This window comes from Emydura macquarii, unplaced genomic scaffold (genome assembly GCF_026122565.2).
Source record: "Emydura macquarii macquarii isolate MOO-44397 ecotype Brisbane River unplaced genomic scaffold, CSIRO-AGI_Emac_v2 contig_554, whole genome shotgun sequence".
Classification (NCBI taxonomy): domain Eukaryota; kingdom Metazoa; phylum Chordata; order Testudines; family Chelidae; genus Emydura; species Emydura macquarii.
The window spans coordinates 6,074,472-6,091,108 of NW_027130691.1; the positions used below are offsets into that span (position 1 = coordinate 6,074,472).

At 42.4% G+C, this 16,637-nt stretch overlaps 1 protein-coding gene across 6 annotated transcripts in view; it reads right to left on the reverse strand.

Annotated features, from left to right (window-relative positions):
• Positions 1–16,637, reverse strand: part of SETD1B (SET domain containing 1B, histone lysine methyltransferase) — an 85,383-nt gene that overhangs the window by 56,503 nt on the left and 12,243 nt on the right. For 3 of the 6 annotated variants that reach the window (XR_010918220.1, XR_010918221.1, XM_067539594.1), the window contains exons 1-6: positions 11,065–11,408; positions 10,681–10,835; positions 10,173–10,271; positions 9,446–9,716; positions 5,158–5,270; positions 601–1,779 (exon numbers count right to left, since the gene is read on the reverse strand). Coding sequence is in view for 4 of the 6 variants with exons in the window: in XM_067539594.1 (XP_067395695.1) it covers positions 601–1,779; positions 5,158–5,270; positions 9,446–9,716; positions 10,173–10,271; positions 10,681–10,835; positions 11,065–11,137 (1,890 nt within the window). In the remaining 2 variants the exon portion in view is untranslated. Of the gene's footprint in view, positions 1–600; positions 1,780–5,157; positions 5,271–9,445; positions 9,717–10,172; positions 10,272–10,680; positions 10,836–11,064; positions 11,409–11,589; positions 11,844–16,637 lie in introns of those variants that run through there. The other 3 variants (XM_067539595.1, XM_067539596.1, XM_067539597.1) reach the window with 3 other exon arrangements.

The following is a 16,637-nucleotide window of genomic DNA, read 5'->3' on the forward strand; positions in this document are numbered from 1 at the left end:
GCTCTAGAGTTGGAAGACTCAGAGAAACACATCCCCAGTAGGTCAGTTACCTCTCTTCTGAATTGCTTAAGGAAAGAGTAGGTTAGAACCCAACAACTATGTCCTGTTCAAACCTGATGGAATAAACAATTTGGCAACTACCAAACAAAGTATACATATTTTTAAAAGGGACATTAGAGCTGGCGACTCAAGAGTCTGTTGATCCACAGGACAGTAACTGCATGAGCAGCGGTAATGCAAATTTTCCCCCAGTCTCACAAATATGCTTCAACCCTAATCTGGAAAAATGGGGAAAATTCAGTTTCTATGGCCTTTTGAATCCTTCAGCTCCCTACCTGCAACTACTAATTGCAGTAGTTGTTCTTGAAATAGGGATGCCTGTAGACGAGGAACCGAACTAAGACCATCAGCTCATGTCACATCTATTCCATTACCAATTCCCTGAGTCAAACCTGGCTAAACCCACCCTCTCTCAAAAAAATCCAAAAACCCCATTGTCTAAAGACCACTTTTTGAATAGAGTACATGCTTGATGAACAGAATTGTTCTGTTCACATACACATTCATGTAGCTTATCTGAATTCTCTCTCTTGCTCTTACCTCATCCATTTTTTCTGATGTTGGAGTCTGGTCACCAGGCAACATTTCTTTAGTCTCAGAGGTCTCTGCTTTGGATGTCCTACTCAGCTGATCAATAGGAGTCATACTGGCCTCTGATGTTCCTCTTGAATTCTGACTCAGAGGAGCTGTCCCAGGGATTGGCTCGTCGTCATCAGAATCTGGTAATGGTGTTGGACTAATGTCCTCCAAGCCAGTGCTGGAGGGACGCGAGGATGGGGTTTGACCTCTATAATTGGGCAGAGCGTTAGAACCATACAGTGGGATAGGAGAAAGCTGGGAGGAGGACGAAGAGATAGGGCTACCTTCCATTCGGACCTCGTTGTCCGAGTCATGTTCATTGAGAAAAGGTAATTTTGTTCTCTGCTCTTTCAAGAGCATCTCAATCCTTGAGTCTAAACTGTTATGCTGCATTTCAGACTCCATGGTTGGAGTGCCAGGTGTCTCACTCCTTTCTGGAGTCTGAGAGAAGGATGCTGTACTTTGTTCGGTAAGACAGTTTGACTGTGGCAGGGATGGGAGTTCCTCCTGTTTTTCATTCACAGGAACAAAATCAACAGTAGTAGCAGCAGCACTACCTTCTATTAAGATCTCAGCAGGAGGTGGTGCAGGTCTCCGGTACTCAGCGTCTCTGGAAGTTTGGGGATACTGCTGTTCGTCAGATGGAGGATATACAGCTGATGCTTGGTATGGAGAAAAGGCAGATTTATAACTTGAAGAACCAGAGTGGCTCAATGGAGGAGTGTGAGAATATTGTACTTGCTCTTGCTGATGAGACTTGTACGTGCTAAATTGATGTTCTGACCCTCTGTAAACGCCTGCCGAGTTATGGACATAGTGATGTCCTGGTCGTCTATTGTAGGCATCTGTAAATTTTGTTTCATGCCTCCTGGGTTTATACCCCGAGTCCTGTCCGTAATGGTAAGCTGGTGTCGTTTGACGACTGGAATAGGTTGAATCTTGGGAAAACGGAGTCCCCACTCGCGGGGTAAGTGGGGTTCCTTGGGACTGGGGGGTATACTGGCTATATGAGTTTGGGGTGTCTTGCCGACAGCTGGAATAGGCTGTATCATGGGAAAACGGGGTGCTACTGTTTGGGGTAATAGATGATCCCGCAGAAGAAAGGTTACTGTCTTTCAGACGTTTTACAGAATCAGTCAACTATAAAAAATAAAATAAAAGTAAATAATAGACACACACACACACACACACACACTCTCTCACAATTTGTCTGATTTTCTGAGAAGCTGAGCACCCAGACTTCCCATTGAGTTCCATGGCAGTAGTGGGTGCTTGCAGCTCTGAAAACCAAGTCATACACAAACAATTATCCATTAAAAATATATAGGCAGTTATTTTGGTTTCAAAGGTCTGTTGGAGAGGAAGTTAAGGAATAGGTAAATATTATTTATTCTTTGGAAGCAATGTTAAAGGCCAAGAGAATCAGGTGAACAATAAAACAAAAAAGTTTTGTCAACTGTTTTTTATTGTAACTAGGGAAGAGAATGAAAGAGTACCACTGAAACCAAAAGTTGAAGGTTGTTTTACACAGTATGTAGGGACCCAAGTAGCTAGTTTACACATCACATCATACCATATACATATCAAATCAGACCACGTACATACACCCACTGGCCCTACACCTGCAATCAGCTCCATATGCCAGACTATATGCAAGCACAGAACCATGCTGAAGTCAATGGGGTTTTGTGTTGGTCTGATTATAGGATCAGGCGCTTATCTCCCCACCTGCTACATGTTAAGTTCTAGCAGAAGAGTAAATCTACTAAACGTAAAAGAGGTTGTGTCTGAACTGCAAAAAAAAATACAAACAAACAAACAAAAAAAAACCCAAACAAAAACTAAAACAGAAACGTCACAAAGACACATGATCAGGTGGAATGTTTCCAGCTATGGAATCTAAAAACTAAAAAACCATGAACCTAGCAGAACAGCCAAATAATCCATCTCAATGAAATTTACTTCAAAGGCACATTCAGGGGTTTAGCCAAACAATCCGATTAAAGTTTGAAGCCAATAACAAAAAGGAAAGAAAGAAAGAAAAAAAAACCTCAAACAATGATGAGTCACATCAGCATCAGGCCAAAATCAATGTTTAGTAATGTAGATAGGCAGCAGAGAGCAAGCCCAATCCAAATCCCTTGCACATCAGCAGGAGATGGACGGGGCTCTAACACAGCAACAACAAAAAACAACCAACCAACCAGAACCATAGAAGAATGTATTGAGGCTGCAATGAAGTAATAACATTTAAATAGGACTTTTAATTAAAAAAGTAGTAGATAGGTTTTTAAAATTCACATGCTAGTGGCTCCACAGAATCATCAGCACTGTCAGGCTTTCATGCAGCACCCAACTGTTGTATACAGTGACAAAAACTCACTTACCAATGGAGTTATTTTTTGTATGGTATGGCTGTTGCAGATCATAAAGATTTGGCCGTTAAACTTTCTCTCCCTCACCCCACCACCTCCTCAAAAGGTTACAAAGGCACCTTAGAGGTGATACTTTCTCCTCCTATAATTAATTTGTGCATCAACCCTCAGGCCATTTGATTGCCTGTAGGTGAGGGCCAAGAGCGCACTCCAGCCAAGGGCAATGTAAGAGCCAGCTCCAAAGACTGCAGAAGTCAATGGGAGTCTTTCCATTGACTTCAATAGGCTTTTGATTAGGCCCTGAGGGAAAAAGGGTGGCCCTCAGGAGGGAGCAGACAGATCAGCTGACCTTTCTGAAACAGGTGGAAAGGAGGCAAATCAAGAAATGTCAAGCTACTATGCTGGAATTACTACAGCACCTTAGCTGTGTCTTGGCAGAATCTAGTAGTCGTTAATTGAAGAAATCACCAGAAATTATTGTTCTGTGGGTAACCCAAAAAAATGCAGTTCAGGGTAATATTGTATAATGGCAGGCCCTTTAAATCAACAATAATGGTGGTGACTGATGTAAACAAAAACCGATGAAGCAATTAGATGCCTCATTAATAACTGTGAAAACCAACCCATAATAGCAAAAGTGTACACATTCATTTTGGATCTGCAGTAATGAGGTGATAAGTACCTCCTGGGAGATGCTGAGCACCACTCACTCCTTCTGAAGCCAATGGGAGTGGAGGGTGCCCAATAGGGGACTCTCAGCATCTCGGAGGACTGGGCTACCAAGTCAAATCACATCTTTCTTTCCTCTCTACTCTTCCACATTTAAAGGTGACCTGCTAAGGAGGAAATGGGGCCTTTTTATGGAGAAAGAAGGCCTGAAAGGTGTTGTTTTGAGGGAGTTTACTGGTGGTAGGGGAGGAAGGAAGAAAATCATTTTCTCTGTTTGATTCACACATTCAGTATTCAAGTCTAGTCTATCTGGTGACTGCAGGGCTAGTGAAATGAGCACATTATAAGAATCAAAGAGAGAAAGGTGAGCAACTGAGAGGGAAAAGATTTACAGCTTTGTAGTTAGAATGTTTAAAACCTTTTCGCCAAAACTTTCAAACCTGGATGCCTAGAGTCAGGCTCCTAAATCCATAATCAGAATCTTACATAAAGGTGGACAGAAATCAATGGGAGCTCAGGGTACTCAAGATCACTGAAAAGTCAGGCCACTTTTATTTAGTGGTCTAAGGCTCAAAAGCAGCAAGTGATTCCACACAGGATCTGTGCTCACGAAGAGCCTCTCTAATTTAAATGAAGAAGTAGATGACTGTCTGTTAAATCAGTTGCAAGATCGATGTTTACACAGAGAACTACTTAGGAGCCTAATGTTAGGCATCCAAGTTTGGAACTTTTGGCCACTGTTTTTGTTAAGTAACTGACGCCAACAACCAATTAACATATTGGACAGTCGATGTTATTGTTAAAGACTCAATACATACACCTCTTCATTTTAAAAGGTTGGGGGGGGGGGGGGGGGAAGGGAGGAGTCTCAGACCCCTGACACAGCCTCCTGAAAAACTAGAGAACCACCAAGATGGGCATTCCTAACATGCCTAAGAGGAAAAAAAAAGCAGAAAAGATACCTCAACCTTTAAAATTCAAAAGGCATCTTTCCCATCTTCTAGCAAAAATGTAGAATAACCTTTAAAGTGAAGGACAAGAGGCCAACTTTATCCTTAAAAGTCACTCCACTGACTTCAACGGAGGGATCCCCTAGATGGATACAACCCAGCATCCTTAATTACAGAAATTCCTAAAGTTACTAGGATGCATTTAGCTGGTTCTGTAAAAATCTTTACAATTTATAACACAGATCACACCACAATATTCAGACACTTAGGTACAGCATGAATCTGTGCACAACACTTATAAAGAATGACATTTGCTGTAGCAAGTTCCAGTTACTAAATTCAACATATCTATTTAAATACAGATAATTAATTGTAAAGTAATTTTGAATATGGACTGACAATTACCCCAGGATGGAACAAAACAACAAATGTCACTTGTTAGAGGAGAATCTATTTGAATGAACCACTGTCTGCTTGTAAGTTTTTAGAAGTGAGCTATTAAAATACACCCAAGCAAACTGTACCTGCTGAGTTTCATTCACAGTTGGTGAGACATCCTGCTCATTGCCTACAGGAAGGGTCTGCGGAGTGTAAAGACCATTAACCAGCAGTTCATAGAACCGCATACGGGTTTCACCTGCACAAAACCACAAATGAAAGTTTTATTACCAAAAAAAAAAAAAAAAGCCACACATAATATGCTATAATTCTCTTTGTTAAGCCTTCCCTAGCCAGCACTCATAATAGCTCCCATTTTGACCAATGTCTTTCCAGCAAAGGAGGCCAGGACAGCACTTAAGGTAAGCACCACCACTTTTAAAAATCTGCTGGACAAGTGATGCAAGGCGCTCCCTTCTCCCAGATGATAGGAGCAACCACGTTTTTGACCACAGCATCTGAAAAATGCCGTAACAATAGGCCTCCCCTCTCTGAGATGAATGGGGAAGGGTATGGGAAAGCATGAAAAAATTTAGCCCAGACAGAATCCAGCATTAGTAGTTATACTGGAAATCTGATGTATATAATTAAGGATATAGTAGCTTCTGTTAATGTGCTCCCTCAAGAGATGTGTCGAAGAAGTTTTTTTCCCCCTTCTCATTCTATTTGGCTGCTCTGTTTCTGTGCCATGCTTTCTGGAGAGCAGTAATTTCTCTCTACTCAGAAGAGTCAAATGATTTCTCTGTGTCAGAACTGTAACTTTCATAAAAGCTTCATCTCACTAAGTGCAACACCCAATTCTGCCAATACCTGTAGCCTTTAGAAGCCTTTTCCACATAAACCTTTCCAATAGTCTGAGGTGTTATCAATACACATGAGATGCAATCAAACACAATGGACAAAATAATTATCACTTCTTCTCCAAGAAGTTACTAGCTAACCTGTTTTTCATTTTAACCTGTATTCAGCACTTTCCTAGCATGAGCATTCTAAAGAATGCAAGCCATCATGCAATGCTGCTATCTGTGTTTAACATTCTCATTTTCAGGCTGCTGAATTCCAGTTAAGACAGTTTCTTAATATTAGACAAGTTTGTTCATTTTAAGCCTGAGCCTGTTCATTTTGCAGTCAAAGTTTGTCATTGGTTTCAAAAGAAGCTGGATCCTCTCAAACCCTTTGAGATATTTTCAATTTTGCTTATGGGAGAGTGGGTTCTTGGTTTTTTAAAATGTCAGAATAAATTTTTTTAAATTGAAAATTCAATTTAGTCAACACAGCAGAAGAGGTGTGTTATCCAGGGTTTTTATCTTTTTCTTTTAAAAAACAAATATAAAATAAGTAATGTACAACTGAAAAAGAAATAAAATATAGTAAAAATGCACAAACCTAATGTTTGAACCTGCGGCTTACAGACATACGTAGTATGCACTTATGTGACTGAGTACTCCTACTTAATGGGACTACATGAGTAAGTGCTACAGGATTAAACAGCCAATTCTCCTGCATAGATGTATGTAACTAGTATCTACAAATGCACTTGTCTAAAGAATCTGCTCCAAATTAAGAGCTTGATACTGCATTAGTCGTGTAAAACACCCATTGAATTCAATTTTGCATGAATAAACACTACATCAGGCTGGAGATCCGGCCCAGAGAGTTTGAAATATTGAATTCCCATGAAATTATTGCACTTGCCATCAATGTTGTGATATAGAAGCAAGTTTAAAATTAGTTTTTTTAACTAGCACAAATGAGTATAAATATCTTAGCTTCCTCATTTCCCTTTGTATTCAGTAAAATATAACTAATAAATACTTAGCATTTATATTTTCATTTTCATAGAGCTTTGAATTACCCCTATGGAGATAGGTAATTACCTATTATATCCATTCTACAGATGGAGAAATGGAGGCAAATAAGTTAACTGAATTGCCTTAAACCTGTGGTTCCCAACCTTTTTCGCTCAAGGGCCACAGATATCATTGTTACAACCCTGAAGGGCCAGTCTTCACCAGCAGCCCCCACCACACACTACAGCCAGACAGAAGGAGGTCAGCAAGGGGGCTGCCTCCCTTCTCACCGATCTCCCCGGGCCCCTGGCTGCAGCTGGGCTACATGTGTCCTGTAGCCCCCACATGGGTCCCTGAGCAGTGGCTCCCTTCTGCAGCATGGGGACCGGAGATCAGTGCTCCCCTCCCTCTGGCTCCAGCAGGGACACCAGCGCTTAGGGACCCAGGCGGAGTGCTTTGCTGTGCTCCCTGCTACAGCCAGGGAGAGGGGAGTGCTGATCTCCTGTCCCCTTGGCTGCAGGAAGGAGCCTGCACCGGTCTTTTAGCCTCGCAGCAACACACTCTGTCTGGGTCCTTAGGCAGTGGCTCCCTTCTGCAGCCAGCTGAAGGGGAGCAGCGGACCACTTTGAAAGCCCCCGCAGGCTATAGGTTGGGAATCACTGCCTTAAGCTATACAGAAAGTCCATCTCAGAACTGGAAACTGAATTCATGAATTCCAGGCTCCTAGTCCTATGCTCTGACCACATCATCATTAAATACACAGATTAAAACAAAAAACAAAAAAAAACCACACTTCTTGCGTGCCTTCTAATATTAATTTATTTTGCTATGATTTGGAAACCAATATGTATTTTTATAAAAATTCCATTTTACTACATTCTTGAAAAGCTGAATATTGGGATAAATAGATATGTGAAATAAAAATTATAGACTGTATATGCAAAGACGTCATAAGATCACAAAGCATTGCTAGGATTATTGCTTCTTTTAAAAGAAGCAAACAAAGTAGCTACAAGTTTTTAAAAGGTTACAATTAAAGGCACAGAGATAACTTGAGAGTTATAAGTAAAAATTAAAGTGCAATTTAAAATTAAAGAAGTTTTAGTGTTTTCACAAAAGTAATTAAAACATGCAAAACCACTATCTTCTTAACATGCAGTTAACTTTCTTAGCTTTTGAATAACAGCCTGTTGTAGGCTTACAGAAGTGAAATAGAAATCAACAAAAAGACAAGAGTAAAACTCTCCAATCACCTTGCTCAAGAAGTCGCTTAATACCTACATTCCCCCTTCTGAATTCATTTTAATTTCCAGTGGTTGCTGCTCTGATTTAAATGTATATTTTAATCTTCCTCAACTTTCAAAATAAGCAGGGTAATACATCAAATTAAGATGAAATAGTGCTAAAAACACTAAATCCCAAAATTAAAGCATATGCAATTTCACTGTCAAGGTTTATTTATAATGGCAAATGATTTTAAAACTTTTGCAGGTGTTTTTTTTAATATTTAGGCAGTAATGTCAGAAATTATTCTATTATACTCACATAACATGTTACATACCAAAATATTATGTAAACACTGCACTTGAAGGTTGTTGAAACATTTTTTATACTTTGTATGTTTAACTGAGACAAACATTGCACTGTTTTTCTTTGAGAGAAAGGTGTTCATGAGCTCTTCCTTAAAGAAAAAGGGTGCAACACATGTGATTCAAACTAGAATTATGTTTACAATGCAAAAAATAATAAATTACAAATAAATGCCTGTAACGTTTTGCATACTTCATGGCTTCAGCTTTCAAATAAATGGTTAGAAAGATCCTTCACTAACATGCTTGGGGGGACGCACACACCTATTCTGCTTATTATTATTATTATTATTTTCAGTACCTGAATAGTCACTGCACTGTTAATTCCTATAGTGGTACCATTATGGTTCAGTTATGTTGAGGATTAAGAGTGTTACTGTCCCTTTAAGAGGGAGGGGGGGGACAGACAAACACACACACACTCACTCACTCACACACACAGTGTCAAGTGATGTACACTTTTTACTGCCAGCCTTGGGTTTGTTGCTAAGTACCAGTGAAACACCAGGAGCTCTGAAAACAGAATACTGCTGCAATTGTGTGTTGTTTTGTTTTGTTTTTTTAAAGATATAGTAGTTTCTAAGACAAGAAAAACTTTACAACCATATTTTGAAGTAAATTTCTAAGCCTCTGAAAACTGTCACCAGCTTAGATCAATGCAGTTGTAAAGGGATTCTGAAAAGGGGTGAGGACGATAGCAAGGGCAGAGTTTGGCAAACGGAGTGTCAGTGTCAGTGAGTGAAATGGACAGGATGGCAGCATTTTGTAAATTACAGGACTGTCTCCTAGCAACAGACAACACATTCAGCTTCACATGACTTCCAATGGCCCAGAGAAAAAGAGACAGAGGGGAAAGGAGAACCATTCACTTATTAGTATTTTTAATCACTTAGCCTTTCTAGTCTGCAAAAGCATCTAATTTTAAGAGGGGAGAGAGGATGCAGAGACTCGGGGTTGCAACTAGACAGAGCCTGAAGCTAATGTCTGCTTCTCACCTTTTGTATCCAGCTCCACATGGATGATGTTGCCCATGACTGATGTGTTGTGCAGATGTTGGACAGCTTCCCTGGCACCCTTAACTGTGGCGAAGATCACTTTGGCAATACCCAGGTGCTTCTTGTTCTTGGGGTTATAGAGTATCTCTACCTCTTCCACTTCACCATATTTCTTGCACATATCAGTCAGAAAGTTTTCACGGATATTGTCATTCAACTTGGCAAAGGTTACCTGCTTGGGAGGCACTGGCCCCACGTAAAACTCATCAATCTGGAGATTTATACAAACAACATTAAATACAAATAATTAAGAACCAAGAGGGAGACTCACAGCAGAAAATTAAATCATTTGGAACATGCAGAGTTAGAGAGTCCTTAGAACTCTGGGGAAAGAAACTGTCTACAAACAATGTCACACAAGTCTGAGGAGAAATGCAGCATCTATATGATCAGTAATTCATTTTGAAATGGTTATGTTTTCATCTTAAAACTTATTTTAAGCACCTGTCAAGCATCGGCGTTATGACTCCAAACACTAAACTGATCCTATTAGATGTATTGATTTCTTGTTACCTTTATGGAATAGGATTATTGTTAAATGGTTTGCCAGATGATAATGTTAATAAGAATCCGACTGTCATTTAAACGGCTCATTAAGTTATTTTCAACTCAAGCTCAATTCACAGATAACAAGAAACCAAGTTAAATTCAAAAGCTAAGCAAGTACCTTGAATTTGGGAACAGAAAGCTCCAACTCCTTGGTTTTGGTCCATATTCGTCCTATCCTGGGATCTCTGACACAATCCACTGGGGCAATTCCCGAGTTCTGGGAGGTGAGGGGGAAACAAAACGCACAAAAACATTGATAATATTGCTTGAGATTTATGGGGGGAAAACCACACCACAACAAAGCAGGGAAAGTCTCAGGGGAAGAGAAAAGCACACACACACACGTGTCAAATTGCAATACTGCTGGGAAACAGACACAGATTAGAAACACAGAGAAATAAAGCTCCAGGGTTTAGCTCTTTCTTGGGATCCTGACAGTTGAATACATTGGGTCAGGTGGCAGTAACTTTCGTGGCTTTCCCCCACAACATTTGTTACAACATGAACGATTACAGCCTTAAGAAATCCTTCTCCCTTTCACCCCACCTCCCCTAAACAGGACTGCTAGGTATTGGGGCAAGGTGTGTGTGGAGGGTGTATAATTTATTTATTTTTTAAATACTTACAGGCATGCTAAAATGTTGCCCATCATAACGATAGAGTTTATGCTGTCCTTTTTTCAGAGCTGGGTCAATAATCAATTTGTAACTTCTCCAGTGGTGATTTCTTTTCTCGGCAGAAGTGCTGGCTTGTGTGCTGTTCTCCATTCCGTTGATCCAACCTGGGGAAGGAGGGAGAAAAAAACAAAACAAAACACCCAAAGTTTTGGTTTTAAATGTAATAAAGATCCCAGCTGCAGAATCACCCATTAAACACATCAAAGCTGGGGAGGGGGGAGAAACACACAGACGGGAAGACTCTAAAATGGGGGAATTCTCCGATTCCCCCCCGTGAGACAAGAGGCAGAAAGGGGAGGAGGCGGAGGAGGGGAGAGGAAGACCCAATCTCACTTGAACTCTGTTTTTTGCCATGATCTTCTGGGTGCTTGGCTTTTTCCCCTGCCTTGATCTCCTTGAAAGACATTGTCCTAGGCGGCCGGCCGTCCCCCTCGCAGCGCAAGGCCGAGCTCCGTCTCACATCGGGCTGGTTATTACAGGGCACGGCTTCTCGGAGAGGGCTCCTGCCTGCCTGCCTGCCTTTTTCGCCAGCCAGCACATCGTGTGTGTGCCGCCGCCGCTGCCGCCGCCGCCGCTCTCTGCTGGCTGCCGGGCCTCCCTCCCACAATTCACCGCTATGGAGCTCGGCTAATGGCTAACCGCCCTCAACCGAAGGCACATTCACGGCAGCTGCAGCGCGCCGCCAAGACCCCCGCCTGCCTGGCCGCGCCGTGGCGCCTCTCTCTCTCTCTCTCCCCCCCACCCCTAATAAAGGGCCGTGCATTTTCCCCGGCCGCTCGCGCCCCGGGAGGGTGGCTCCCCCCGCCCCCCGTTTGAGGGCATGCAGGAAATTCCTTGGAATCTGCGCGCTGCGTTTACCTTAGCGCCGGACTGTTTCTAAACAAGACGGGCCTAGGGGGGGACGGGCTGGGGGGGGACTGGCTGAGCCGCTCGGGGACATCCCGCGAGCCGCCCGGGGCGCTGGGCCAACGGCGGTACGTCTGGGGCGCCCCTCCCCCCCCGCGCGCGCGACAGTATGTGTGTGAGGAGGAGGCCGCCGCCGCCGCCGCCGCCGCCTGGCCCGGCCCGGCCCGGCCCCGCCGCCCGGCGAGCCGCGCGCGCTGTGACAAGGCGTCCCCGGCCCAGGACGCCAACAAGGGGGGAGAAAGCAGCAGTTTGGCTTATTAAAGGTCCTGGGGTGGCAGCAGCCAATCAGCGCGGAGCTTCCATTTTGTTTCGCGCGGCGGCAGGGCTGCGCGCGAGGGAATCTCTCTCTTTTTTTTTTTTTTGCCTCTTTCCCTGGGCGAGGAGCGTCTCGCCCGGCTTTGGGGCTTCATGTTGGCTTAGCTCATCTCGTGCTTTTGGTTTGTAATTTGGCCGTGGTTAGGTAATTGGCTGGTTAAAGGCACCAGGAGCCCGCAGCCAATCAGCGCGCAGCTTCCATTTGGCTTGAGTTATTAGACGCTGATCTAAAAACATCCTTCACCAGACAGCTAAGGAGAGGCCAACAGATCAGGCAGCCATTTTTCTGCAATGGAATTAAATGGCCAACTGGGTTTTCCTTTGTTCCAAAAGGGGATACTTGATTTGAATCCACACCATCCATTTCAGGACTGCTCAGTGTTGTATTAATGTCTGACAACATTTTAAAGGACTCACTGAAGAAGGAAGATAAAAAAAGATTTGGATTTTTCCTTATGAGCTGGAATCCATCTTTGTCTTGTATAACTAGGTCATGGCACACCCTTATGTCAGCAGTAACAATTTTGATTTCAAAAATAAGTAAATACATATTTTTGTTGGGGGTTTTTAAGCTTTAGCGCTAGATTATGACTGAACAATAAATTTAAAAAATAGTTCCTGTATTAAACACTTAATTCCTGGCCATTTTTTTTTAATTTAACTCCTTTGGTGCTTATAAGGTAACGTTTTAAATATAGACTTAGAAATAGTGAATTCTGGCATAAAAAATTTACTATGATAAACTTTTTTTTCTTTTACATTGTAAGTACCCAATCCATTCTGTCCTTACTAAGTGTAGTTTTCATGTTAATGTTACTGGAGTTGTCCTTATTTCTGAGCCTTCATTTGCATGTCTTATGTTTTTTTTGTCTGTTTAGCTAAAACAATTTATGCTTTTTTAAATATTTTATTTATAAAGCAAAATATCTAGCGAGAGATGTTTAAAAAAATGTTTACATACAGTAAATGTTAACCAGGTGTTTTCACACTAACATGTACAGACTGCAAATATGTGGGGAAAACATTTTGAGTTTCTATGTAGTCTGTGGAAAACCACTGGCTGTCCTTTTTATGTACAGAGTAAATCTGTCACAGGAACCTAGATTTAAGCCTCGAGTGAAAGTCCTAACTGGACACTGTCAGTCAACATAACAGACATTTTCTATAGCTTTTTGATGCTCTACCATTGCCATATAAAGACCTCTACATGTCTTAACAAAATACGTTTTGATTTGCAAATTCACCAGAGAAGTGGGGATACAGATTATATAACGATATATTCATAAGTTTATTTTTAAAAAGCTAAACAACACAGCTTCACCTTCAGAACTGCATTCAACAGTGGTGTGCGGGTAAGTAAACCCTTTTGCCCTTGCAGAGAAGCAGATAGCCCAGGCCTGTTCGACAAATGTTGTTGTCCTGGACAGAGAGAGCCTAATTATCTTCTGTAAAACGCTAGCTAACTTGTTCTTGTGTCATAGATACATATACAGACTATATTAATATATATTTTCAGAGGATGATTTATTTTTCTCCACCAAATGCTTGTTAGCAGCTCTGCTTTTTGTGGAGGGAGACTGAGAATCCATGCTGGCATTACATGGCTGTTAAATTGTACCCCCTACATCCCCCGCTTCCCCAAAAAATCTGCCTCCCAACAATAAGATATTACTGAGGAGTAATTTTAAAAGAGGAATAGACTAAGGGGAACCCCCTTACGTGTTTATCCATCTAATTAGTGAAGAATCTGGCTCGCGATAAACAGAAAGGGCTTCTTTTCAGAACGGTGACCATCTTAACAAGACTGTAAATGTCTCCCTAAAATGCGCTGCAAAAATCCTTCCCCACGTTAGAAAGAAACGGGCTGGAAAAATAGATCCAAAATGAAGGAGGCTGCCTCCAAAGGAGGGAGCGTTTGCAGCAGCCTGGTTGTTAGTCGGGAAGAAGTGAGTGACGCAGTTGATGTTCACAGCAGTTCTGTGCTTTCATGCAGCCACTGAGCCCATGAAACTAACGCCCAGCTGATTTTTATTTTAAAATCTGCTAATGCACCGAGCGTGTAATGCCTCTGCTGCCCAGTGCCACGAGGGAGAGAGAGAGGGAGGCTTGTCTGGCATTTCATGCAGCTCCAGGTTGTACTCCATATTGTGTGTGAGGGGGTGGGGGAGCTAGTGCTTCGTAATGGCTTCTCTTCTTTGCAAGGCTGTATTCTTGTCAGGTTTGGGGGCAGCAGCAGCAAGTCTCTGTCTCCAAGTGTCTGGCGTTGTTTCTATTTCCGATCATTGCAGGGAGGTGACTTCCCCCCCCCCCTTTTTTTTTTTGGTGAGGCTGGTGGCCAGGGAAGAAGTCAGAGGGGTTTTGTTTGTAAGGCTCAGGGGGAAAAATGGTTGCCATTTCGTGAAAGCGCTTTGCAGCAGGGGGAAGGGGAAGCGAGCAGGGGCTGAGTGTAATCGGAGCTGCTGGCAGGGCTCCAGCTATTGCCTGCTGTTCTGCGAGGCACTCCCAGGGGGGCTGGGGACCGCGGGGGGTGGGTTCGGAGGGGTGGAGGCCAGCGCTAGGTTGGCCGCTCTCTTAAAGGAACAGGACCCTGCTAGCTGGGAGAAGACAAAGGCAGTATCGACTCATGCGGGCAAAGCCCTGCGTGTCTATAAATAAAGCCATGGTTTCTATGAAGATCCTCCAGGTCACGTTTTAAAAACATAACACCCTTTCCCCTCCCCCCGCACTGACTGTAGCATTGAAAACACCGGGCAATGCAAAAAGAGCCCAATGGACAGGAAATGTTTTCTTTAAACAAATCAGACGGCTGGCTCGTTGTCTGGAGTGCAGATTAATGTAATGGGGTTTGTTACTAGAAATGTGTAAAGCTGTGCAGGGGGGGCTCTGTGATCTTTAGTTGAGCAGCTCCCTAGCTCTTAGCCCATTGTTTTGCAAAGTAGGTTTCGCTGTGCGTTGCTGATGTTCCTTTTCCTCCGTCCTCTTGGGCCCACCCTGTCTGTCGGCTGAACACTTGAGATGAGGGAGGAGCAGTTGACAGCAGAGTGCATGGCCTGTGCCAAAGCAGGTCTGCCTGCCCTGTTTCTCCTCCACTGCAGGGATCTGTCTGTTCATTGTCGGTCCTGCGGCCATTGTATTAGTTATGGTCTCTGCACCACGCCGTGTACATGCAGGGGAGCCTTCAGCCTTGCCGCTCTAAAAGGAGTTTGAGGGGCCTCTCCCCCCTCACTTCTCGCCTATTGTCAGCCTCAAGTTTTAGTAATGGAGAGTCAGAAGAGTACAGTGATCTATTTAGATCCACTTACCGAGAGGATCAAGTAGAGAGGCCAACTCATATTCTGTACTTCTAGGGGGGAGGGGGGAATTTAGGTCAAGACAAACTAGTGTAGGAGTTGCTTACCATGAGAATTAACAGATATCAGTTTCCACTGCAGTTAAATGCATTATGGGTGGTTTTGAGAGGTGAAATGTGTCAGATTAAATAGATTTTCCTACAGCTAGCTTGGAACGCTAAGTATGAGGGTGCTGCACTGCTGTGGTTGTTTCAGTGTTTATGTACTCCTTTTGCTCTGCGGGGCGTTGGGCATTCCACTCCACTACTTCATAATTAGATCAGATAATGAGACCTGTGTTAAGCAATCATCCAAAGGGCCAGCGAGTTGCAAAGATGGCCTTTTTTTAAGGATAGAAGAAAATCATGCTGTGAACCTTTGTGGGAGGGAAAAAAGGTAAGTGGCTATTTAAGACAGGGGCATGCATGCCTCTTGGAGATTGGATGCAGAATGCAGGGTTTGCTGTCCCAGTTTGTGTCTAAGGTTAGTTGTCTTGGTTTTTGTAAAAGTGTAGCATGTGCTGAGAGAGTTACGGTAGGGTAGGGTTGTGCAAATAAGGCATTGCATTTTAATTTTTCACAATAAATATAAGGGTTTGTTTTACTCTAACAGTTGAGTACATTTTCATCCTTCCACCACCTGAATCAATCTGTTTTACTAGAACAAGAGATGTGTGTGTGAATGTGTGTGTGAGAGATGTATAGGACACACACACTTCCACATGAAAATGTCTCTAAAACACAAGATTTACTTTTAAAATTAGAAAACTCTCTCCCCTGCTTTCCCTCCCCAATACTGATATCTTTAATCAGCCACCTCTCTAATCAGGATGCAGTATTTCAAAAACATTACTTTTTTTTTCTTCCCCTGCTTTTCTGAAATCTCTTTGAAGCAATTATGCACTCTAGCATTTGTGTCCCTTGTATAGTGAAACAGGAAACACTCTTTTTCTAGGCTAATTTCAGAAAATGCAGTGCATGTTTGTATTCAGTAAAATATCTGTTAGCAACATGTGAAACTCACTGAATGCCCTATCGCATGAAGACATTCATGTGCATTGCTCTTATTCATGCCTGTAGTTCTGAGTGTCTTTCCATTTACAGTCACTTTAAATAATTAGTAAATATATTTGCAAAAACTACCATAGTCTCTTTACCATAAATCCTTGTTAAAATGTTTCTCCACTATTTCTTATTCGACTAAAGTCAAAACCATCTTAATTTGCTGAAAGAATGAAACAAAACAAATAAACAGCATACAAATCAAAACAGTGCTGTAGATTATTTTTTACTATAGTAAAAAAGTTCTACATCTTGTACTATATTGTGCAAGCTGAATGGGTAAGTGATGAATGAG